We start from the raw sequence: 24139 nt of genomic DNA, 5'->3' as shown, positions 1-24139 counted from the left end.
GACGTGCCAGTGCAGCCAAGACACGCAACTGACGCCCTCGCTGGGAAAGCTCAGACTCGCCTTCTCAATCGAGGCGAGCATCGAGATTCAGGCAGACGCGGCGGCCGCGTTTGACGAGGCGAGGGAGATTGACCTCCTTGAGGAGTTGGGCAAGCCGGTCGACCTCGCATTTAGGAAAATCATGCCTGTTTCTCCGGTCGGCGTGCTCCTGACCTTCGCACTCGACGCCCGCGTCAGGTTGCGGCTACCGCTCGCAGTACGCGCGACCTTCGAAGCCGCTGGTACGGCAAACTTGCTCGTCAAGTACGACAGGGAGTGGGAGGTCAACACGGACCAGCAGGGACTAGACCAGAGCCAGCTGACACCAAGCATCGATAGCACGCAGCTGACGACTGTCGACAACTCAGAGCTGGAGTATTCGGTGTCGGGCGGGGTCGCGGCCTCACTCTCTGCCAAAGTTGGCTGCAGGGTGGAGATCGAGCTGCGGCTGTCCGCCCACATCGCCGCGGCAATCACTCTGTATGGAGAGGCAGCCGCGAGGTGGGAGGTCATGGGCGGCTCCGATGCCTCGGCCTGCGTCACCACCGGCGTCAACGCGGCCCCCTCCTTCCAGTGCCAGCGTCTGCACACGAGCCTGACGCCGTACGTCGAGTACTCTGACAGCCAGGTCTCCGTTCCCGTCTCATCGGGCTCGACCGCCAACGGGTATGCCGCCCTTGGCTTCTGGCTCTACGCGCCGTACCCTCAGATTAGCCTGCGCGTCGGGTGGGAAATGGGCACGAGCGCGAGTCTGCTCGACCTCTGTGTGGGCTGCTTGACGTTTGAAGCGGCCGGCACGCTGTCGGTGTGCCCGTCCGGTGTATCGTGGGACAGCTACCTCGGCCCTTCTTACGACCCATGGCAGGGCGCGGAGCACCCCTACGGAAGGTACATGCTCCGGATGGCCCACGTCGAGAAGATCTCGTTTGACGCAGCATCGGGCGGGGCCCAGAGGAAGTTCATTGCGAAGCCCAACATAGGTGTGCATCACGGGAGCCCGCCGTCCTTGAGGAGTTCGGCATTCTCATCAGCGGAATGGGACACCAGTGGCACCGTCACGTGGGGCACCGAGACGTATATTGGTAGGGGAGGGTTCATCCGATCCATTGCAATGTATACAGCCCCTATCATCGTCTCCGCCAATATGCGCTCCTACTCCAACTCCGAGTGCATCACCATGTCGCTGTTCGCGGATAGCGACTCGAAGAATGACATCATCTCGTTCGAGATTGGTGGGTGGGGCAACATCCTGCGCATCTTCCCTGGTGACAACCGGCAGACCATCGGGACGATCACAAGTTACCGAACAGTCCAGATTGAGGTGACAGGCGGCCAAGCGAGGTTCTCACTGGACGGCACGCTCAAATACACAGCGAGTGTATCAGAAACGAGAGGGAAAGTGCGCTTCATCAGCGGCTGCACCAACCAGTACGTCACGAACCTGCAGGTGTCTTCCCCCCAAGTCCTTTATGGCCATGCAGCCAACCCAGGATGGAACGGCAAATGGGATAGTGCGCGGAGCTTCTGTCAGAGTAAGGGTGGTGACCTTTGTGACTACGCTGCCCTCTGCCCTGGTGGGCGCCAAATCGACTCAACCTTCGGCCAGCTGTCGCAAGATGAGTGGATCCCAGTCAAGGGCCCCTCAGTACTCAAAGATTATGTGCAGATCGGCACGCGCACTTCTCCGCGGGATGACTGCTGCCTGATCTCGGACGACGTCTGCCATGGGTTGAGGGGAAGGGCGGATTGGGCCGATGCTTGGGGCAGCCGCACATACTTCCAGAATCACATTGGATGCTGCTTCACAGTCTGATGCGATTTCTCAAACACAGGTATACGACCCATGCATATGATTGTTAAATGCCGTGTAATATCGTACGACGTACCTTTTCGTTTTGGTCTAATTTTTCTAGATTTTGTCAACCAGTCACGTTCCGACTTCCGTTCCGGGCGTCGCCTTCCGAGTTCCGACTTCCGTGCGTGGTCGCTGGTCCGGTCCGGCTCCGGGACCAATTGGGTCGGACGCGTTCGCGGTTTTGACTTATTGTGTCGGCTGCGCGTGTCTCGACTCTCGAGCGTGACGAGGACTGACGTGACGTGAGACGCATCGTATAGGCATCGTACGCATGACGACTCTCCGGTCGGGTCGCGGCTCGGCGGCTGGCGTGCCGGGCGGGGTCCGGGGACTCGGACGCGGTCGCGTCGCGGCGCGGTGCGGCGCGCGGCACCGGCACTCGTCCGGCAGCGCCGCGGGGCAAACTCTCGCCAATGTGCTCATGTTGCTCTCGCTCCTCAGACGGGAGAGTCGAGTGTCGTCTGTGCGCGCGAAACCGCGGCGCGGCGCGCGCCGCCGGGGCCGCCCCTTGGCCTAGCTTGCGCGGCGTGCAGCACATTGTCATTGAAATTCCCGCCAGGACTACCGACATGACTACCCGTACCGACATAAGGACTACTGTATATATAACGACCCACCTTGGGCCCTTTTTTGCCCATCGTGCCCCAATCCTCGTGAGCGCTTCACACGATACTAGCCATGCCACTAGCTCTGGCCCTACCCCAACTGTGCACAGCGGAGCATAGAATCATGGACCGCTGCTTGGAGATTAGCATCAGAACATAGCACCCGGGGCAGGGGCGACCTGTGGCCACATCCGAGTCGTGCCCACGAACATTGGCAATAAGGGCAAGAAGGGTGGGCGCGTCCAGCAGGCGACTGGCGCCGCCCGCGTGGCTCCTAGCACGCCCGAGGAGCTCGACCTCGCCCGCAAGGGGCTGTGGTCGTACGGGGCGGACGAGCGGGAGTGAGCCGCCGCTTGTGTGCCGCACTGCACATCGCGCACACACCCACACACGAACCTTAGACGTGCCTATGACAACGCGGGCTTCTGCGTTCTCTCCTATGGCGAGCCGTTTTCGCCGAAAAGGGTTAATCACCACCACCAGTGCGCCACAAATCGCACACACTTTGTTCCTGCGCATGGACGGCATGCACGATGCAGCATGCACAGCTGGAGGGCCTCTGCGCCGCCCCACGCAGGCCCCACGCCGAGGAAGGACGGCCCCCCCCGCTCGCTGCTCGTGTCGGACGACGAGGAGCTTGGCTCTTTGCAGACGCGCGCAGCTGGTCGGAAAGCTCGAGGGGAACGTGGCGTTTGTCAACCTCGGCTTGCGCGCGCGCACGCGCGCAACAGGTCGGTCGACATGGAGCACATTGGGGCACGGTCCACGGGCATCGCGATCGGCTCGCCTCTGTGTCGAGGCTGGATAGGGTTCTGCTCTGATCTAATGAGTTTTGCTTTTCTCTACGCCCCTGCCCCTATTCTATACGTCAGTCACAGTATTGAATTCATGACGCTCATGCGGTCATGGATGCCCCCCTTTGTGACGACGCCAGATACACTGAGAGCCCCGCCGCTAGTATACTACTTCCAGGTGGACACAGAGGGCGCGGCGTGCCCGAGCGGCTCGGTTCAGGTGACGGACCAAGCCGAGTGTGCCGGCGCAGCCACCACGTATCTGGTTAGCCAGTCGCTGGCTCCAACCCGGGTTAGGCGCTGGCAAGGCATCGGCACGTGGGCCGACCACATTCCATTCTGCTTTGCAACGTTCTATACTAGTGCCAAGAACAACGGCAACGTCCACTTTGGCACCAACCCGGCCGTGACTGGCTCGCGTGGCTATCGCATCTGCAAGCGGCCGCCCTTCGTGCAGTACGGATGCTGCAAAAACTCGGAGGGCTGCAACTTTTGGAGCACCGGCTCCCGCGTTGGCGACGTCGGTACGGCGTCCCAGGGCTACGCAGCCACCTTCGGTGCGTGCAACGATAAATGCAAAAAGCCGCAGGATACGTGGTGGGCGACTTCTTCGGCATGGAGTGCCCTATGCAGGGGTTAACGCTTTGCCAGTGCTACAGATCGTCCTCATTGTATTCGGTCAGCTCGGACTTTCTGACCCCCCACACAGAGGATTGCTCGGCCAACCAGGTCCACTGCAACAACTCGCCCTATCTGGAACACGACGGCACCACCTATCAACTGGGCGGCGCCAACGTCGGCAGCGTCTACATGATCCAGTGAGTTTTCCGACTCTCGGGTATGCGCGTCGCGTGCGCGTCGTGGACGGCCTGTCTGGACTCGCTCTGGTCACTGGGGACTGGGCTCACTCTGTGTCTGTGTCTGGTCCTGCTCTGGCCTCTGCGGGTCGATGCCGCGGTCTGCGCGCGCACACATGCATGTCACAGAGCGCGCGTGTTTGTATTATTCGCAGTGAAACCACCCCCGCCTCAACCCGCTCAGGGACGGACGCATTTCCCCCCTTTCAAAGGCGGTTTCGAAGTTGATGAGACCTCGCCCCCCCCTCTCGAATGAAAGGCGTAAAAAGAGGCGCGGAACAGGCCGGAAGCGCCGCTTGGACGTGGGTCACACAACGGCAGCGCTCCAGACGCGCTCTGGTAGCTGCCAATGAAGCTGTAGCCCATCGCGCGCGCGCCGGACGGCCATTGCACCTCTACTGCAGTGCCCTCCTGCACCGAGAGCGACGCGTCAAACCTTTGCTGCCCATGACCGCCGGCGGCTCCGAGCTCGGGCGAGCGAGCCCTGGCTGAGCTGAGCCTCTGCGGTCGCAATGCAGCGCTGCGGTCGGTGCAGAGTGGCCGTGTGCGTACGGCGTCGTACGCGCACGGCCGCTCTGCCTCAGTGTCGTGCGGCTTGGGCCAACTGAGGTCGCTCTCCGACCTCGCTCGCCGAGCTCACAATCCGGCGCGAGCCGCATCGAGTGGAAGTTCGACTTCAGCTCCCGCGAGTGGATGCACTGCCTTGTCGAGTGCAAGCAGTTGGGCTCCGCCGGGAGCATGTGGTGCAACATGTTCTCTGGGCGCCAGCAGACGCGAGCGCGCAAGCGCGTGTTGAACCGGACGCTCCATAGCAACACTCAAGATACACTCCAAGGGGGGTGCACGTTTTTTTATTCGGGTTTCGTGGGTTATAGTGCACTATGACCGACGAAACCGAAGCGGGTTGGCCCCGGGGTGGTTTCACTGCGGTATATTGAGCGCAGCGCGTTACAAAAGAGAGAGAGCACACCCCCCTCTCCCTTTTCTCCCAGTACTCGAGTACGCTAGAAGAAAAAAGTACGTACAAGGAGACAGCACTCAGCACGGCCCCGTACCCCTACGCGGCCGTAATTTTGTGCTTTTGTTCTCCGCCACTGGCACAGCTTTGGGGAGGTGTGTGTAGCAGCGAGGTATAGTAAACACACGACGCCGACCCCGTTGCCCGTTCATGCGGTGTAATGCAAATGGCGCCCGAGCCCTGTGGCGTGCGTGGCGTGGAGATCGCGGGGTGAGTCTGAGTGATACCTGATACGGCGCCCCGGCACAAAACACCGACAGACGAGAGAAGAGGCCACAAAACAGACAAGCAGAATGGCAAGAGAGAGACGCTCTGCAGGCGAGCCCACGGGCCTCTTGGGCCCTCGCGTCTCTCTCTCTCGATTCGTTACAGCCTGACTAAGTTACACCGATTCGACCATCAATGCGGCGGGCCGATTTCGACCCATCACAAATGTGGGAAGCCATTAACCTCCCTTGGCTTCCCACACAAACCCCCCTTCATGGGGGGAGCAGCAAATGAGGTAGTCTCTGCGAAAACTGTCCCAGTGAATTCGCCCTAGACGCCTCCGTGTGGACTCGCAGCTCCGGCTGGATGTCGGCGACCTAAAGCTCGGCGGTCGTCGCTTCGCGCCGGCCGACTCCCTGTACGGCGCCCCGGCCGCCGCGCCCGTCGGTCGCCGTCGGAGCACGGAGGATGGAGGTCTCGCGCGGTGGAGGGCTGGGGCGCCGGGGAGGCGGGAGCAGGGGGGGGGCGGGAAGCTCGCGTGGAGTCGTCTGGTGTCGTGAAGTCTGGACTACACTGGAGAGCGGAGGAGACGAGAGTCCCGACAGGGGAGAGACGCGGGCAGCGCGGGTTGTCACGCACGCCGCACACATGAACATGTGCATGTAATACGTCATGCACAGTCTGAGATGTCTTGTCTCTGTAACGACTGGGGGCACTCAGTCTCTTGTCTCTGGGGGCACGACTCGCAAAAGGAGCTGTGTAGCCCGGACACTCCGACCCGGACCATCAGCAGTCACGACCAGTCTGTGTCAGCCGTGTATCCAGTCGGGCTGCCGCCTACACGGTGGCGGCGCGGTGATGCGCAGCATGAAGTCGTCGATGTCGCCCTGCCGCGGCGTCCCGTCGCCGAAAAACACTTGTCCGACGTGCTGGAAGTCTGCCGGCCGCTTCGTGGGGAAGGGCTTCGAGTTGGGGTGCTTGTGGCACGTGTACGCGTCGTGCGCCAGCTGCGAGTGCTTCACGCGCGGCCACACGCGCTGCTCGAGAAAGTAAAGGTCGGCCATGTACTTGTCGCGTGTCGGCCAGCTGGCGACGAGCGCTGCCATGTCGGGCACGGCGTTGCGCGTGCCGCCCCACATGCCGCCGTTGAGCGGTCGGTCGTGGTTTGGGTGGTCGCGGATCGTGTGCACGAGCTCGCCCGAGGCGATCCACTCCTCCACCGCGAGCCTGCCGAGCGAAGGGGGGCGGAGGGACGTGGCGGAGGGACGTGGCGAGTCGCGGGGTGGAGATGCGGCGGGGGCGCGAGAGAGGGGGGGGGGGGTGGAGATGCGGGGAGATGAGGCGAGACGATGTGGGGTGGAGATGCGGGGGAGGGGAGGTGAGGCGGAGGGCGCCTCTCTCTCGGGTTGAGCCGCGAGTCCGAGTCGCGCACGATGAACCGGTCGACGCTCCTGTCCGCCGCGACGAGGAAGCGCCAGAACATGCCGCCGATCTGGCCGCCCGTCGCGCTCGCCAGCTCGGCCGGAGGGCGGTCCATGTCCACCATCTCGGCGCCGTAATGCCGCAGCAGCCGCTGCACGTGCTTTGGCACGGTGCCGTCAAGGTACACGCGGACCGTCCAGCCCGGGAAGACGAGCGGCGCGAGCTGCGCGTTGCGCAGCACGCCCGTCGCGTACCGCGGGTCGCCGCCGTACAGCCCGAAGGACACGACTCGCTTCTCGTTGGACGCGGCGAGCGTGTGGATGCGCACCACCTGCTGCATCAGCGGCAGCCTCCCCGTCGCCAGCCGCGACGAATCGGCGGCGAGCGCAGCGCGCACGCCCTGTACAGTGTACCGCCGCTGCCGCATCCGCGCCGTCGGCACGGCGCCCGCGGGCTGCCCCCTTTCCGCGTGCCCGCGCAGCACCGTGCCAAAGCGCAAGTTGACGTGGCAGCCGCACGCCACGTTGTACAGGAAGCCATCCTCCGCGTCCGCGCCGCCCGCCGCGCCGCCGCCGCCGCCGCCGCCGCTCCGCCACTCGAAGGCCTCGGTCTCGCCGGGCTGCCTGCGCTGCACTCGAACCACCCACGCTACCTTGTGCCGGCGCGGCACCACCTGCAGGTAGCGCTGGCTCGCGACGTGGAGCAGCGCGAAGCGCGAGCCGGTCAGCGGCCGCCGCTCGAACAGCCCGTCGGTCAGCGCGGCGACGCCCGCCTCGCCCGAGCAGCCTACCCACCGCTCATGCCCCGCGGGCGCGCCCGGCTCGACGCGCATGAAGCGACCGTTGCCCGTGCACGAAAACGTCGCGAGCTGCACGTCTGCCGCGTCCACCGCCGGCCGCCTGAGCAGCGCGCCGACCGCCTCCGGCGCCGCGCTGCTGCCTCCCGCCACGGCCCTCAGCTGCTGCCGGAAGAGGGGCGCGGAGACGAGGCGCGTCTCGCGCTGGCCGGCGGCGTCCATCTTCGCAATAAGCTCCTCTTCTGCGCGTCCACGTCCAACGCGCGCGTCCACGTCCAGCTTCGCCGCGGGCAGCGGCGGCTCCTCCGGCAGCTGCGCCGCCAGCGCGTCCAACGCGCCGCCACCGCCGCTCGCCCCGCCACCGCCGCTCTCGCCGCCGCCGTCCGCGGCGGGCTGCTGCCGCGGTTTGGGTCCGCTGCTGAGCTGCGCGTCGCAGTCCAGCTGCGCCCACCTGCGCTGCAGGGAGACACTTCCTGGACAGTTCCTAGACAGTTCCTAGACAGTTCCTAGTCCAGCTGCGCCCACCTGCGCTGCAGGGAGACGGGCAGCGACCCCCACGACTGCCCGATCACGACGCCGTGCGTCTCCCGCATCGCGGTGCACTCGGCTGTCGACGGCGCCGCCGGCTCGCCCGCCGCCGGCGCGACCGCCTCCGCGTCGGCGACGGCGGCGAGCGAGCGAGCGACCGCACCGCCGCCGCCGCCGTTGGCTGCGAGGTACGCGCGGAGCTTGGCTTGGCCGCTGGCGAGCTCGGCGGCGAGGACGCCCTGCCGAGGAGGGGCGGGGATAGGCCAAGGAGCGGCAGGAAGGAGCGGCAGGGCTGAGAGTGGGAGAGTGCTTTGGGGTCGGGCTCGCGCTCTGGCGGGGCGAAGGCGGCGCTGCCTGCTGCTCGTAGGCGATGCGGTAGCGCGTGCCGTACGTGCCGACGTGGTGGCGCACCTAGGGTTAGGACATGGGTTAGGGTTGGGGTTAGGTAGCGCGTGCCGCGCGTGCCGATGTGGTGGCGCACCGTCCAGTTGGGCAGCTTGGTCGAGCGGCCCGGCTGGTACACCTTTGTGATCCAGTCGTCGACATACCTGAGGGCGGAGGGCGAGGGTGGAGGGCTCGAGGTGTGGCGAGGCGGTGCGGGTGGCAGTCGCGGTAGCGTGGTGGCAAGAGGCGGCGGCGAGGCGGCGGCGGTGTGCCGGGCAGAGCGGGCAGAGAGACTCGGCTGGCGCGCGCGTGGTGCGGCTGGGCGCGCGCCAGTTCTTGAAGACGCGCGGGTAGTACACGCCGAAGACGGCGAGGTGCGAGCGGTGCACCATGTCGTGCGTGAGGATGCGCACGTTGCCCTCGTGGCACGTCGGCCCCACCACGCCGACGTTGGGCGGCGTGTACCCTCGCAGCGCGCCGACGGCGGCGGTCACCCACGACGCGGTGACAAACTCCGTGTCGTCGTTGATGCGGACGACGTACTCCGCGCCGTCGTCGAAGGCCTTGCGCGTCATCTCGTTGAAGGGCACGCGCCCCGGCTGCGCCGGGTGATACGACGGGCGCAGCTCGAGCCACGCGGGCGCGGTGAGCGCGCCGGCGTGCTGCCGCCAGAACGCGTCGTCGTCGCTGATGCCGAGGTGCAGCCGGATGGTGAAGCGCTCGCGCTCGGCAGCGGTGATCGTCCGTTCGATCGACGGGATGAGCGTCGTCTGCACCCGCGTTGCCGCGGCGGACCGCCAAGCCGTCTGCGAGCGCGTGGGCGCGCAGATCGCGACGACCGCCTTGCGCGGCACGTCACCCGGCTGCTGCACGGACGCCGCCGCCCGGACCGTTTCGGTCAGCTGCTTCGCCGCCTTGGTCGGCAGCGGCGGCGGCGCCGTCGCTGCTGCCTCCGGCGGCGGCGGCGGCGAAGCAGCCACCCGCGCCGCCGCAAGGATGATCCGGCTGGCGGCGGGTGGTGAGGCAGCCGCCGTGGCGGCGGCGGCGCGTAGTCGTGCGACGCCCACGTCGATGAGACTCGTCTGCACAGGCGCCGGCTCCTGCTGCGTCTCCCTCTGCAGAGACAGCCATGAGCCACCGAGCAGCGCCAGAGCCGCGAAAAAGGCGGCGAACGATCTCGTCAGTGTCGATCTCGCCTTCGAGCCTCTCGGGACGCCGGCCAGGACGCTGTTCGGCGGCGGAACGGGCGCCGTGCTCATGCCTGCTTGGGGCTGTGCGGGCGTGTCGCGAGAATTCTTGCCTTTGGAAAGGGGCGGTGCTGGGGCATCGGATTTCCCAGTCAACCCTGGAGGCGGATTAGCGGCTTCTGTCCGACTCGCTCGCTGCACGGTTGGCTGCGGCGCTCCGGCGCAAGCCGACGCTCGGGAAGTGGCGCCACTCTGCGTGGCTGCCCTCCGGGCTTGTCCTTGGCTCTCCGACATCGATCGAGCACGCCTGTCCGACGAACGAGCGGCTTGCCGTGCGGGTGGCTTCGTGTGGCTCTTGTCTCGAGAGCGTTTTGCGGCCCGCCGGGTGAGAGAATATGTGTCGTCTGATGTGTCACTGTGTACGTCATATCAGTCTTGATAACAAGCACAGTCGATCCGTCGAAGCGATATACTCGTCACGCCACGTTGGACGGCTTGCACGGAGCTCTGTGCCGGCAAAACAGGAAGAGCCGTGCGGCAAGAAGAGCTCGATATGGGGAGCGGGGACCGTCAAAGGTGCTCACGCAGGTTTCGGACGTCCGTCATGGTGCGGTCAGTTCCCCCCAGGTTTGACCGCGCAGGTCTCAAAACTCGTCGAGCACTCGACGTAGCCTTTCTGCGACTCTCTGCGTGCTGCCGGCTCGGGAAGAGCAGATTTTGCAAGATGTCTCAACGAGATCCGACATCTGCGCGGTCATTTTTGGAGTGATCTTACCGCGTCATGACGGAGTCTTGATACCTCTCGGAGCACCTCTAACGGTTCTCGCTCCCTATCGAGATCTTCTTGCCGGACGGCTCTTCCTGTTTTGCGCGGCGCGCTGAGCTCTGTGTCAAGCTCGAAGGGCAACGGAAACGAGTGCATCGCTTCGATAGACCGACCGTGCTTGTTACCAAGACCGATCTCACGTACACAGTTACACTCGATTACACTCCAGACGTCCTGTCTCCCATCCGACAACCGGCAAGACGCAGTCGTGAGCCAGCCGCTCTTGCGGCAGCCGGCAGCGGAGACTGAGCGCGTCGGGCGAGTGGAAATCGAGATGGCGAGCCGGCCGTGGGGCCGGACGACGGCGCTGGCGAGCCGGATCGAGGCCGCGGCATCACGGTGGCGAGCAGGAGGGGCTTTTAGGCTGTTTTCACAGGAAGCGTAGGTGAGCCGAGAAACGCTAATCCGGGTTCGGACTTTTTGGTATGGCCTGGTACGCCCACCTCGAGACCATACCCCCCCGCCTGCTGACAGACCCAGCCTCCCGCCGACGGGACCATACCCCCCCCCCCTCGCCCCACCGCCGGCCGCCTTACTGCTAGGCTCCAGGAGGCTGCAGACACCAACACTTAGGACACGCACACTAGACACGCGCGGCTGGCCGCCGTCTTCCACGCCAGCACCGGCCGGTGCTCGTCTAGAGCGCGGCGGCGAAGTTGGCAATCGCCTGGCGAGCGGCAGGCGGGCGAGCAGCTCGTTGCCGGCGCGCTCCCTCGTCCATGCCGGCGACTGGTACCGCACGCCCTCATCAACGCCGTCGGCGTCGAGCGCGGCGTTGAGGTCAGCAAAAAGAGTGTGCCGGCGGTTCACGAAGCGTTCAGCAGCCTCATGATACAGCACACAGCCGTGCTGCATTACCATCTCGGCGACGGCTTTGAGCCCCACCAGCTTGCTCAGATCCTGTTCGGCTGTTCGTCGCCGCACAACACAAAGGTCAACCAACTTGGACGGCTGGCGTTCGAGATCTTGCCATGAGCGACGGCTATGTTGATTCGCGCGACATTGAGGCGCTCCGCAACCAGAAGGGTGTCGGCGAGTGGAGTGTGGAGCAGCTGCAGCAGCTCTGCGACACGGGCGCCTGTTCCTACCTCATGGCGCTGCGGGCTCGGCGGCGGCAGTAGAGGGAGGGGCCGAGGGACCATACCCCCCCACCCCTGTCGAGGGCTAGCCTTGGGCGGTCAGGACCATACCCCCCCACCCTTTGGGCCGTGAGCGTACCATACCATACCCCGGAAAAAGTTGGAACCCTGGGCAGGTTTGGCTGGCTTAGGCACCCCGAATTAATTTTTCTTTTTTCACAATCGCTGACGTGGGATCGCTTGTCATGTGAGAGAAAAGAAAGAAAGAAAACAGACAAGCCAAACGAGGGATGGGGGAGGAGGACAGGGTCCCCACCTGCACGAGCAGGATTTTGGAAGGACGATCAGGGGGACAGGTGGGGCTCTGCTGCTCCTGACAAGGGACACGACATGAGAAAGAAAGAAAGAAAGAAAACAGACAGCCCAAGGGAGGGATGGGAGGACGGCACGCCGCCACCACACAGGGATTTTAAGGAGAGGGGTGTGATGCGCTAGCCGTCGCCCACCCTAGGGAGTCTGTCGCTTCTTCCCTTGTCGCTTCTTCTTCTGTCGCGTCGCTCTCCTCTGCTTCGTTCTGCGGCGCCGCCGCCTCCTGCCGGTCCCTTGCTCTCGCGGCTTCTTGCGCCTTTCGGCGCAGCTCCGCCCTCCTCGCTGCAACGACATGAGAGTGCGTTGTGTTCTAGGCCGCGGTTTTCTCTTTTTTCGCTATCAGAAACCCCCAATTTTGGTGGCAATGCTGGTGTTCACGGCGCCGCCTCTCGCCGCCGTACTGCTCTCGCCGCCAGGAGGTGTGCAGGGACAACGAGGTGTGCAGGGACTGCCGATTCTCGCCGCTCCACGCGCCTTCACCAGCACGATGCCGCAGCTCGCATTCATCAGCCGACGAGCGGTGCCCCGAGCAGGGAAGCCCATCGCCGCTCTCGACGGCCTCCTCGCCGCCGCGTCACAACCCCACGCCGCCGGCATCGGAGCGGCCGCCGCCGTCGCCAAGCTCACGAGCCCCTTGCTCTTCGGTCTGCTCTATGCCTTTTGCGACCTCCTCATCCCACTCAACATCGGCCTCGCGCCGCTCTGCGGAGCCATGTTCGATTTCCCGACCGCGCTCGCCATAGTCCTCACCGGTGGCGTTGCCGCCGCCACCGCGGCCTTCTTCATTGGCCGGATGCTGCTGCAGGACCGCGTCCGAAGCCAGCTGCAAAAGATGCCGACGACAGAGCGCCAGTTCTCCTTCATCGACCGTGCGATCACCAGGGGCGGGTTCCGTGCCGTCTTCCTGCTGCGCCTGATCCCGACGCCGGTGCCCGCGATCAACTTTCTGTACGGCCTCACCGGCGTGAGCGGCACCTCCTACATGGCCGCCACGGCGCTGGGCAACCTGCCCGGCAGCGTGGCCATACTCTCCTCTGCCGCGCTCGGCAAGCAGCTGCTCCTCGCCCGCGGCGCGCTGCATGGGCGGCCGCTGCTTCCGGCCTGCGCCCTCGGCCTGGCGGCGGCGTTCGCCCTGGTGCGGCTCGGCGCGCGAGCCGTCGACGCGGCCAAGGCGGCACTCGACGACCTGGCGGGTGGCGCGTGCGGGGAGGAGCCCGGCGGCTCCACGGTGGCGGTGGGTGCGGGGCAGGAAGAGGGGGAGGAGGAGTGCGAGCTCGACGGGTGCAGGCCGTGGCTCACCTCCGGGGAGGCGGCCGAGGTGTGTGCGTGAGGTAGGTGTTGTGTGGGACTGTGATCTGTGATCTGTAAGGGTCCGCCCGCAGGCGCATTTTGTATACCGAGGCGGTGCCCGGTGCCGAGCGCAGGCTGCAGAGCCCGTTGTGTGGGACTGTATGTAACTGTGAGAGGATTAGGTTGTGTTTGGTGTAGGTTTGGCGTTTGGGACAAGCGGAAAACGAGATTCTTTTTCCTTCGTCGCTGCGAGCTCCCTGTGCCTGGCGCCTCTCCCTTGGAGCAAAAAAAAACTCGGACCCACGAAGACAAGGAGCGCGGCCAATGGCCGCCTCCGTGACACTCCCACCTCCTGGGCCGGCGCGGGAGTTTTACTGCCGAGTTTCTCCCGGCCGGCCGCCTCCTGACACGCCCACTGACCGAGCCCATCGAAAAAAATTCGGCGCGCCGCACTGCTCTGACCCCTGCTCGCCCCTGCTCGCCCCTGCTCGCCACTGTCGCCTCGGTTGCCGAGGCTGCCGCGCACCCGCGCGCTACGCGACTACGAACTGCACCAGCTGGGCTCGAACCAACGACCAAAACGTCCCCGACCCGAACGCTGCACCAACTAGGCCACACCGCAGGCTCGATATGCAATACGCACAAAACTGGCCGCTCATAAAGCACTACTCATTTGCCGAGGCCTCGCGGCGCCCCTCCACAGCCAGCCTACCCTCCTATTGCGCCACTCGAAGCCCCGCGGCCGCCTCTCGCCTACCGCGCTGCCCTCGCCTGCCACCGCACCGCCCGCGCTCCAGCCTAACCAGCTCTGCATCTCGCAACACACACTTGACAGGGACAGACCAGGCGCAGGAAAAGGGAGCGGGGCCCGAATCCAAGGGACCACCCCGTCGGGCGGAGGAGCTGTGAACTCAGGTCCAGCAGGAAGGCTGCTGGCTCCTGACTCGTCCCCCAAATCCCCCACACCTTGGCGGCCTGAAACCTTACCATTCCGACACCTCACACACACCCCTCCCCTAGGGCTAAGCAGTGCGCGAGCCCACCCGACTGCAGGCGAGACGTTGACCACTCCTTTGGAACAGTTCTGTCAGTGGCTGCACTAGACGCCCACAGAGGCGCGCGGCGCGGGCAGATGACTAGGGGAGAAAAAGCGGAGAACCTAGCTCGCTGGGAGATGTGCGCAACCTAAAGACGGGAATAGGGGAGAAGTGTCAGTGTGAGGGGAGGGCGTAGGCTGGCGTTTTTGCCTTTGAAAACTGAACAGTTTTTTTTTCCCTTGGAGCACTTGGAGCACCCTTTGTGTATTTTCTTCCTGTGCGAGCTCTCCTGCGCGCAGCTGCTTCGATTCTCGAGCTGCTTCGATTGCCGCGGCTGCGTCCTCTCCAGCAAGCATGTATGCGGCCTTAATTCACGCCGTCGCTGTGCTGCCTCAGTCGAGGCCCGCTGTGAAGCAATTTGCCGCGCCGGTGGGGCGCAGGGAGCTCGTGTCTGGTGCTGCGGCTGCTGCGGCGCTCCTGCTCGAGAAGCCTGCTTTGGCGGCGGCGCCGCAGTTTTTTGAGACGGAGGGCGGCGTCAAGTACTTTGATCTCGAGGTTGGCAAGTGCGGCACCTTCAACGTCGCTTGCGTGCCGCAGGCCGGAGATCTGATCAAGCTGAAGTACAAGGCATACCTTCCATCCGGCCAGATGTTTGACAGCAGTGAGGGGCCTGGGCGCAAGCCAATCGCGGCAAAGTTCAAGAAGCAGCCGATCCTCAACCCCGGTGTGGAGGAGGCGCTGGCGACGATGAAGGAGGGGGGCAAGCGCGTGATCCAGGTGCCGCCGGCGATGGCGTACGGAGAAAAGGGCATCAAGATCGAGACTAAGGATGGCGGCTCAGAGTACCTGGTGCCGCCCAACGCGAAGCTGCAGTACGAGCTCGAGCTCCTGTCGGTAGCCGCGCCACCGCCCTGAGGGCAGCGCCCCTCGGCGTAGCACGGCACCTCCCGCTCTCCTCTACGTCCATGTCCTGCACGCCGCGCCATCTCTCACTCTCTCGCTCTCTCCCTCTTTTGACTCTCGCGCTCGCGGTCGCCGTCAAAGGCACACCGTAGTATCACACTCGATGTCCCAAGAGAGTCCGACCGCATGGCGAGCGTGGAATGATGTGCTCCATGCGTCTCTCTCCGCGCGAAAGCTGTGTGTCTCGTGCGTTGAATAGCAATTCCCAAATACAGCCACACACCCCAGCTCCAGTGATGGAGAGCCCGAGCTGCGAGCGGCGTCACGAGATCTCTCCCTGCGCGCTGGGTGGGCTCTTGGCGCGTCCAGGGCGCGTCGCCGTGCGTCGGGGGCGGGCGGCGGAGCTCTGGGCCGCCCGGCGCGGGGGCCCCAGACGCCAGAGGGGGTGTCCATGCGGGGGGGAGATGGGGTCCCATGGCCCGCCGCAGGCGCCGATTTTTTCGGATTTTTTCGGCGATTTTTTACTTGTTTTCATGGGAGCTCGGCGAACTTGCGGCCATGCTATCACGCCTTGCAACATCCTTTCGGCGCTGCTGCCCGTGCCATGCTGCACAATTGATCACCTGCATAGCTCGCGCGGCCTTAGTATCAGGCATTCAGTGATGACCTGATCGTACGGCCAGTAGGAAGGTGTCCTTCCATTGTGTGCACGCTTCTGACGCAATGCGCGTCGCCTCGGATTGGCTGCTGGCACTCTCGAGGCTATGCCTACACAGCCTCGCGCGCATGGGCAGTCAAGAGGGACCACGCACCTTCTCAGGACAGCGCCGGTGCCTCTCTCTTGGACCGGCAAACTTGGTGGTCTAGTGTCACCAATGTGGGACCAGTGCGGCATCGCGCCATCGACAGCTCTGAACTGCGCCTCACCACTGACCGGGAAGGCCGCCAAGTGGGCCAGCACAGGTCGCACATTGTGGCAGCAGTCAGCAGTGCATGTCTGATCACTAGAGCACCAGCGTCAGGGTCGCAGGGTCGGATCGTGTCAAGCCTCTCGCCCGGCCGGCCGTGTGCAGACGTCGGCCTGTCTGCTGTCTGGAGTGATCTGTCGGCGGTCAGTGCGACCAATCAGGTCGGAGGTTTCTGATGGTTGGAGGGTCTATGTGTATGTACTCCTCGAGATCTCTCCAAATCTTCCCTCTGATTAACCTAGCTTAATCGGGAAGTTGGTGCTCTGAGCGACTCTGAGCGCCGGGGCCACGTTTCCGCACTGCGGCGCGGCGCACGGTGCCTCCGGGGGCCCCCGCGCCCCCCCAGAGCGGCGGAGCCGGAGGCTCGTGACACTGACTCGCACCGCGGACTGACAGAGCGGCGGTGCTCAACGAGGTCAAGCTCGAGAACCGGGCGCGAAATGGTTCTGCAGAGCCGGCGGTCGCTAACAACACACCCACAGCTCCAGCTCCCGCTGCGAGCCGCAAGAAGCGCGGCCGGCCTCCCGCCGACCCAAACGCGCGAGCGAGCTTCTTTTGCGAGGACCGAGGAGGCGGGCTGCGGCGCCTCGTACGTCACGTACGGCGGCCTGTACCAGCATAAGCGGAAGCATCACCCGTGGCTGATGTCGGACGCGAGCCACGCCGCAAAGACGAAGCTGCTCTCCCCTGTACAGCTGCTCGAGTCGGTTCTCTACACGCAAACGGCCTCTTACCCTCGGCCCCAGTGGGGGGCACCGCGCCGCCTAGCTCTGCGGACGGGCCCCTCCACCCTTCACGTACGGATCAATCATGTAGTCCCCACAATCGCTGTCGTAAAATCGCTTGATGTCATGTGAGCGTCGTTTAGCACTTGGAGCATGCGTGAGTCGAGGCCAGTATAAATAAAATAAATAAAACGGACACACCAAACAAGGGGTGGGAGAAGGACAGGGTCCCCACCCGCGCGAGCAGGATCTTGTAAGGACGATCAGGGACACAGGGGAACGGGAGCGGGGAGCGCATCGCGACACGGAGGGGGGCTGGGCAGGGTTCACCCAGTCGAGGCCAGTGACCGCCGACTCCCGCCGGATCGTTTTCTTTGGTCACGGCTCTCGTTTTCTTTGCCGCGTGATAAGCGATGGGCACGGCGCGGTGGACGCGAGCACTGTAGTGAACCCTCCTAAAATGGCCTCTTCGAGCTGGCGGTTCTCGTGCTGTACCATGGCCTACCTCGTGCTGGCGGTCCTCCCCTCCTCCGTCATCGCCCACGGACGTCTGACTTTCCCCGTCCCATACTCTGGCCGGCCCGGAGCATACGAGAACGATCCCGTCGACAGGAACAGCGACAGCTTTGCGTGCCGCTGGACCGAGCAGCAGAACCCCACCGCGTACCCTCCAACGTCCGTCACGGCGGGTAGCACGATTGAAGTCCAGTACGACCTCTCCGCGCTTCACGTCGGCGACTGCGCCTTTTACCTCTCCTACGACACGACCTTGCCCCGGGCGCAGAAGCAGTGGTTTAAGATCGCCAATGTTCCCGACTGCAAGTCCAAGAGCGGCCAACGCTTCAGCATCGACCTCCCACAGTGGCTGCCGGGTGGCGACGCCATTCTGCGGTGGGAGTGGTACGCCATCCACGTGTCGCCTCCCGAGTTCTACTCACAGTGCTCCGACCTGGAAGTGACGCCCACGAGCCAGGCGGTCGACGTTGGCCAGATCAGCCCCAGGATGACGGCGTTCGAGACCCTGCCTGTCGGCGGGTACGCCTCAACATCGCAGGACTTGAACGCGTTCACCTCCATCTCCTGGGCAGCCTGGGACGCATTCCGCTATCCCTGGGCTGACGGAGGGGTCATCGGTGACTACTTCTTCTTTGCAGGGCCGCCGTGCGCAAGCTTTGACGGGAACGCCTTTGACGAAAATGACTGCGCTTGCACCGCGGTCGGCACCGGCGGGCGAGGAGGCATCTGTGGAGGCGCCCAGCCCAACGAGGGCGCCCCACCCCTCAGCCTGCCACCGCCGCCGCCGTCGCCGCCGCCACCTCCACCATCACCACCGCCGCCTCCACCTACCCCACCAAACCCCAGCTCGTCGCCTCTACCGCCTGGGCAAGAGATCTTGCCTCCTCCTCCTCCTCCGGCCCCGCCGCCTCCCCCGCCTCCACCTTCGGCTTCGCCGCCGCCGCCGCCGCCGCCGCCGCCGCCGCCGGACGACTCGGGCACGTCCAACGTCTACATTGAGCTCGTCCAGTGCTTCAACGACTGCTTTGAGAGCTACATGACCGCTGCGTCCTCCATGCGTTCCATGCCCTATGACCAAGATGCGGCGGGCCTCGATCTCCTCGGTGCTGTCGAGGCGGTGATGCCCACCGCGAACTGCGAGATCAAAGCGGGCGGGAACGAGACAGGCGAGCCGTCGATCTCCGACGGCGGCGCCAGACTCACCACAGAGTCGAGCTTTGATCTCCTCGCCGCCGGCCTGGCGGGAGTTGGCGTGGGCCTCGCCCTCGGCGCCTTGATTGGGTCTCTGGTGACCCTCGCGCTGGTGTCCCGCGCTCGGAACGCAGGGCGGCGCGCTGGCTCCTTTGAGCGGGCGAACGGCGAGAAGGCGCTGCACGGCTCGGTGTGACGCGAGTCCGGCAGCACAAAAGGGGCGCGCGAGCCGGGAGGGGTCGGATGGACACGAAGCGCGACGGGGTGTGCCTCGAGGCGTGTGCGCTGTGCGCCGCTAACGATCGACTGGGAGTGTACTAGAGTGCTAGCTCCCCGAATGGTGGTTGGCATGCCATGGGCCTGCACACATGGCGCGCATTAGTTCACAGTGCGCGCTGTGCTGCGGCAGTGGTCTGGTCGTTAATTATTGAGTACGGTACCTTCTATCTCGAGTCGTGTACTACACCTCATATGAGATATGTTATGAGCTTACAGCTCATGACAGTGATCGAGGACACGCGAGGGCCAGTCGGCTGGTCTCTGGGCGCACTCGCGCGCCTGTGGACGGCTGGACGCGTGTGTGGCATAAGCCATAACCCCGCGTCCGCAGCGCGGCGCACGCCGTGGAGACGACGTCTGACGTCTACACAGCCGATGTAGTTGCATCAGCACCGCGAGAGCGACGCGCACACGCGAGTCACAGTCAGACAGCCCCAGCACGCCAACGCGGCCCACCACACGTCACGGCCGGCAGCCACGCACCCCCCGCACACGCTCCCGCCTCCCGCCCCGCGGAAACCCGCGCCCACGGAGCTGAAACCCCCGCACCGCACATGCGACACTCACACCTCCCGCTCCCGCCCCGTCGCCATGCCCGTCGCGCCGTCGTACCCCCACACCCAGCGACAGGCTGACACCAGCAATGTCCAACGTCACACCACCCCATAACGCTCTTACACGTTACACGTGTAACGCTAACCCGGGGCGGAGCCCCTTGTTAGCCGTACAAGGGTCAAGGCCCTTGAGGAGTGTGAAGACCCGCAGGGCTGGAGCGAAAAAAAAGCAAGCGAGTAAACACGGGGTGCACACCAGCCGCCACACATCATCGTGTGCCGCCGTCTCTGGACGAGGACGCGTCGCGGTGACGGGTGAGGCGTGAGCGCAGACCGACACAGAGAGAGGCAGGACGCGCGACATATCTCGTCACTGCACACCGCGCACTGGTGTGTGTCGAGAGTGAGTGTGTAAGACCCTTTTTTTGACGACACGCGGGACGGGCGCACTCGTGACGCGGTCGTTTACAGTACAACACAGGCAAAACGAGGAATAGAGTCGACAGAGCGCGCGCTTTTGTGAGCGTCGTGTGTGCAGCTATTTAAGCGATTCACGCAGACCTAGCCACGTCCGCGCTGAACACAGTGCGGGCCCTCCACGGCGGAAGCGAGCGGTAGGGGACGGCGGCCGTCTACTCCTCGTCCTCGTCCTCCTCCTCGTCGTCATCCTCCACGGCATCAAACGAGTACTTCGGGTCCTCGAGGGGGTCATACTTGGCAGACTTGCCGCGCGAGAGGGCGAGCGTGGCCTGGCGCCTGGCCTTGGCGAACCACTGCGTGGCGGCGGGGGCGGCCAACGAGGGTCAGTCGCGCACCCATGCAGAAATGGGTTGGGCCGCCGGGCGGAGCGCGGTCGGGCAAGGGGCGGCCGCACATTGGCCTTCCGCTGCCGCGTCTTCATCTTAGACTGGCGCTTCTTCGGCACGGCCATCACAATCGTCGGCAATGATGTGCGCACGGCTCTGCGACGAGAGGGGGGGCGTGCTCAGCGCCAGCGCCCTCTCCCGGCCAAGAGCTGCAGCGGGCGCAGCGGCGGCGCGCACCCACTCACGGCGGGCCGGGCGACGGCGGCGTGCGTCGCGGGCATCGTGACGGCGCTCAGCGCGCCCGGCGGCGTGAAGGCGCCCGACGGCGCGCAGGCAGCGAAGAGGCAGAGCCCAGCCAGCAAGCGCGCAACCATGGCTCGGTGTTCCTCAGTGGAGCTCAGCTGAAAGAAGAAACGCCCGGATGTTCTGTTTGGTTGTCCGTTTTCTTTCTTTCTTTAGTTTGGGGTGTCCATTTATTTATTTATATTTATAACCTAAATCAACTACATCTAGCGGGAGGGCTTTGGAATCACTAAAAAAAGAAAATTTATCACGCGCCGCCAGTGCCTCGGGCTACTGAGCTCCTCCGGCCGGCATGTCCTCCCTCAAGGCGGCACGCGCGGACAACTTCTATCACCCGCCCGACTGGGACCCGCGCCGCGGCTCGCGCGCGGAGCTCGCCGCGGCCCGGCTCGGCGAGCCCGCCTGGAAGGCGCACCCGTTGCGCGAGCGTGCAAAGAAGCTGGGCGAGGGCATCCTTGTGGTGCGCTTCGAGATGCCCTTCGACGTGCGCTGCTCCGGCTGCGGGAATCGCATCGCCAAGGGCGTGCGCTTCAACGCCGAGAAGAAGTGCGTGGGCAAGTACCTCTCGACCAAGGTCTGGTCGTTCCGGATGATGTGCGCCGCCGAGGACGGCACGTCGCGCACGGACCGCACGCGGAACGCGCACTACATCGAGGTGCGGACCGACCCCAAGGCGGCGGACTACGTCGTCGCCGAGGGCGCCGTCCGGGTCGGCGACCTCGACAAGCTGCCCGGCGCGAAGGTCTCCCGCGTAGATGCGGACTCACGGACACAGTCGCACCTCTCACTGACTCTTTTTGTGGCTGCAGGTGCCGTCGGCCGAGGAGCTCGGCGTCGAGGAGCTGGCAGACCCAAAGGACAGGGAGAGGAGGGCGGCGGACCCGTTCTACGGGCTGGAGCACGCGCCGGCCGCCCGCCGCTCCGTAGAGCGAGCGCGTGCCGAGCGGGTCTCTGCCCTCGAGGACGCGCGCGCCTCGGCTCGGGCTCCCTAGATGCGGACGACAGGCCACGCACAGCCCACTCTATTCGACTGCCCGCGCTCGTAGCCTTTGTGCACGCGAGGCGGAGGAATGCAGCGCAAGAAGCTGCGGTGCCACCCTCACCCTCACTCCCCCCAGCCTATCCCTACTCCAGGCTTGGCTCGACGATTACGGCTCGTCGCAGCTGCTGCGCAGGAAGCACCGCAAGGCAAGGCACTCGAGCTTCGCGCAGGCGGCGGAGGAGGCTGCAAAGGGGATCCGGCACCCGCTCCTGCCCGAGGCGCCCGAAGACGCCGCCGCCGCCGCCGCCATCCGCTTCGGCGCGTCCAAAGCGACGCCATCCCGTTGCCTTCTCGGAACCTGCTCGGAACCTCCTCCTCATAGGCGCGTCCAAGCGGCGCCGCTCCGACGCCGTCTGCGGCGAGAGGCGGGTCCGGCTGCTGCACGGCTCCATCTTCGACGCGCAGCCGGGCGGCGGCGCGGCGCAAGAGAAGGAGGAGGCGCTCCGCGCGCTCCAGCTGCGCCGAGCGAGGGGGATGGAGATCTCGACGCGGCCAGCGGAAAGGCACGCACCAACCCGGCCAGCGACAGCCATCGCCGCCGCCATCCCGGCGGCCCGTCCCGCCGCTCCCACCGTGGCCGTGCCGCTGGCGCTGCCGGCCCCGGCGGCGCTGGTTACGTACAGCGACAGTGATGAGGAGGAGGGGTGAGCGTTACTGTTTTCGCTAACGTTTTTTATGGTGCGTCCCATCGCCCATGCCGCAACCCGCACGATGCGGCCCATCGACAGCTCCCCCGCCGTCGCAAGAGCGACAAGAGGTCGCGATGCGGCATCGAACCCATCCGTCGTCCGAGGTCCGTGCGGCCGGGGGTTGCGGCTCACTCACGAACACGATATATCGATAATATGTTTTAATATCGATACCCTCTTGGGGTACACGATACGGCTTTTTATTATGCGAGATCGGAGACGACCTTACTGGCCGCGCGCTCGCGAGGATAATTATGGTTTTTATGCCATATGCGCCTGTGAGCTCCTGAGCTGTGTGGGCTGTGTGGCGAGGCCCCGCGGCGCGGCCACGCCGGCTGTTCTATATCCACTTAGCTCTCCTGATGTCTGAACACAGCAACGCGATCGACTAGACATGGTGCGCCCTCGGCGCCCGACGCAGCGTTCGGCCCGTCTCGGCCGCGGCCCTGCGCTCAGCTGTACGGCGACGTGCGCGCCGCTATGAGGATGAGCCAGCCGATGCTCGTGTAGAAGAGGAAGAGAGGGTACACGGCGAGCGCGCGCCGGTTGGTCGGCACGAGCTCGCCCATAAAGCCGAGCGAGGCGGAGGTGGACCAGAAGAAGCACACGGCGACCACGGCGAGCCGCCATATCAGCGGCCCTCCGATGAGGCAGATGACGGAGGCGATGTTGAGCGGGAAGATGCAGTAGCCGAGCACGCAGACGGACTGGAAGAAGGAGATGTTGCCGCCGAGCAGCAGCGCGTTGACCGTCACCACCGTCGCGCCGCAGCACACAATCACAAAGACGGACGCAAACACGAGCGATTTCTGCTCGTACGGAGCAAACCAGGAGAGCAGCGTCGCGAGCGTGAGGCACAGCACGAGCGGGCCCCAGAGGTCCCAGTTCTTGAGCGTCTGCATGTTGGCCTTGCGCGGGTTGAGCACGCACAGCATCTTGTTGCCCACCATCCGCAGGTCCCGCATGATGGTTTCGGTGACGGGCTCGTCGAGCGTGCCGAGGTCGGCGCCCATCCCCGCCATCGAGCCGCCGCCGCTGCTCATCGAGCCCCCGGAGAAGTCTGCCATCCTCGCACAACCCTCGCCCGCGCGCGCAGGCCTGCGAGGAAAGCAAGCCGGTGATGAGAGAGGTCTGCACGCGCAGCGCGCAGCGCGCGGCCGCGGCCGCCCAGACTGCGGCCGGAGGTGCGACTCCCCGGAGCGCGCCGTGGCCACGGACGCGGCGAGCGAGAGTGTGGAGGGGTCTGGCTGGAGAGAGCGGTGGGGTGTGTGTGTGCAGGCTAGCACTACCGCTGGCGAGCAGGCCAAAGCAAAAACTTGAAAGAAGAATTCTACGAAAACAAGCCCCTCTCACAGCAGACTGGCACGAACTAGCACCACAAAAGGCACAGCTGAAAGAAGAAATCGGGGCTTTTTTTACGACAGCGATTGCGGTGGGGACTACATGATCCGTACGTAAAGGGTGGAGGGAGCTCAGGCAGGGGCTGTAAGGTAGTGAAAGACCTTCCCTGCCACCCTGGGTCTGTCTCTCACACCCTCACTGTCGTCGCACGTTCTTGTTTCCAGTGTTGTGCGAGGGAGTTTGCTTGTGAAATTCTTGTTTCTTATCACCCTAGTGTGCACATCCGCCTAGTGAGTGAGTGCTCGCCGACCCTCCCCACGTGAAGTCAGGTCGATTTTTTTAGTTACCACACCCCCAAGATCCGCCGAAATTCGGACAATGTCTGGACACATGACGCCCGCCACATGACGCCCACCGCCGCCGCGGCCATCCGCCCGGCCGCATGATGGCTGTCATACAGCCGTCGCAGCCATTTGGCCGGAGGATGGCTGTCGCGAATTCGACCCAGCCTTCTCGCCGCCCCGACACG

At 64.8% G+C, this 24139-nt stretch overlaps 8 protein-coding genes across 8 annotated transcripts; 5 read left to right on the top strand and 3 right to left on the bottom strand.

Annotated features, from left to right (window-relative positions):
• Positions 1-1183: 1183 nt before the first annotated feature.
• On the top strand, positions 1184-1852 carry EMIHUDRAFT_367927 (hypothetical protein; the record flags this gene model as incomplete). Its single annotated transcript, XM_005776107.1, has 1 exon — positions 1184-1852. One exon carries the CDS (start codon positions 1184-1186, stop codon positions 1850-1852), a length of 669 nt encoding a protein of 222 aa, XP_005776164.1.
• Positions 1853-6184: 4332 nt separating this feature from the next.
• On the bottom strand, positions 6185-9764 carry EMIHUDRAFT_116249 (hypothetical protein; the record flags this gene model as incomplete). The annotated part of the gene is made up of 5 exons (XM_005776106.1): positions 6185-6602; positions 6815-8044; positions 8119-8360; positions 8603-8669; positions 8800-9764. 5 exons carry the CDS (start codon positions 9762-9764, stop codon positions 6185-6187), a joined length of 2922 nt encoding a protein of 973 aa, XP_005776163.1.
• Positions 9765-11489: 1725 nt separating this feature from the next.
• EMIHUDRAFT_457911 (hypothetical protein) lies at positions 11490-13526 on the top strand (the record flags this gene model as incomplete). The annotated part of the gene is made up of 3 exons (XM_005776105.1): positions 11490-11598; positions 12281-12385; positions 12500-13526. 3 exons carry the CDS (start codon positions 11490-11492, stop codon positions 13294-13296), a joined length of 1011 nt encoding a protein of 336 aa, XP_005776162.1. The 3' UTR covers positions 13297-13526.
• A 1358-nt stretch (positions 13527-14884) lies between these two features.
• Positions 14885-15190, top strand: EMIHUDRAFT_48962 (hypothetical protein; the record flags this gene model as incomplete). Its single annotated transcript, XM_005776104.1, has 1 exon — positions 14885-15190. A coding segment is annotated over one exon (306 nt), but the record flags the coding sequence as incomplete, so codon positions are not given.
• Positions 15191-17385: 2195 nt separating this feature from the next.
• On the top strand, positions 17386-18792 carry EMIHUDRAFT_116247 (hypothetical protein; the record flags this gene model as incomplete). Its single annotated transcript, XM_005776103.1, has 1 exon — positions 17386-18792. One exon carries the CDS (start codon positions 17386-17388, stop codon positions 18790-18792), a length of 1407 nt encoding a protein of 468 aa, XP_005776160.1.
• Positions 18793-19868: 1076 nt separating this feature from the next.
• EMIHUDRAFT_424494 (hypothetical protein) lies at positions 19869-20616 on the bottom strand. The gene is made up of 3 exons (XM_005776102.1): positions 20473-20616; positions 20304-20391; positions 19869-20202 (listed from the first exon to the last, which is right to left on the bottom strand). Exons 1-3 carry the CDS (start codon positions 20607-20609, stop codon positions 20062-20064), a joined length of 366 nt encoding a protein of 121 aa, XP_005776159.1. The 5' UTR covers positions 20610-20616; the 3' UTR covers positions 19869-20061.
• Positions 20617-20830: 214 nt separating this feature from the next.
• On the top strand, positions 20831-22228 carry EMIHUDRAFT_315528 (hypothetical protein; the record flags this gene model as incomplete). The annotated part of the gene is made up of 4 exons (XM_005776101.1): positions 20831-21280; positions 21348-21485; positions 21673-21862; positions 21903-22228. The coding sequence occupies 4 exons, from the start codon at positions 20831-20833 to the stop codon at positions 22226-22228; spliced, it is 1104 nt and encodes a 367-aa protein (XP_005776158.1).
• A 493-nt stretch (positions 22229-22721) lies between these two features.
• On the bottom strand, positions 22722-23204 carry EMIHUDRAFT_315527 (hypothetical protein; the record flags this gene model as incomplete). Its single annotated transcript, XM_005776100.1, has 1 exon — positions 22722-23204. The coding sequence occupies one exon, from the start codon at positions 23202-23204 to the stop codon at positions 22722-22724; it is 483 nt and encodes a 160-aa protein (XP_005776157.1).
• Positions 23205-24139: the final 935 nt, after the last annotated feature.

Source organism: Emiliania huxleyi (genome assembly GCF_000372725.1).
Source record: "Emiliania huxleyi CCMP1516 unplaced genomic scaffold EMIHUscaffold_284, whole genome shotgun sequence".
In the NCBI taxonomy this organism is placed as follows: Eukaryota; Haptophyta; order Isochrysidales; family Noelaerhabdaceae; genus Emiliania; species Emiliania huxleyi.
This window is presented reverse-complemented; position numbering and strand designations above follow the sequence as displayed.

Coding starts and splice junctions, on each gene's coding strand:
- EMIHUDRAFT_424494 (XM_005776102.1), bottom strand. CDS start 20,609: ATGGTTGCGCGCTTGCTGGCTGGGCTCTGCCTCTTCGCTGCCTGCGCG. Junction 20,392..20,472: donor GCCCGGCCCGCCGTGAGTGG/GTGCGCGCCGCC, acceptor CTCTCGTCGCAG/AGCCGTGCGCACATCATTGC. Junction 20,203..20,303: donor CGCGGCAGCGGAAGGCCAAT/GTGCGGCCGCCC, acceptor GCCGCCACGCAG/TGGTTCGCCAAGGCCAGGCG.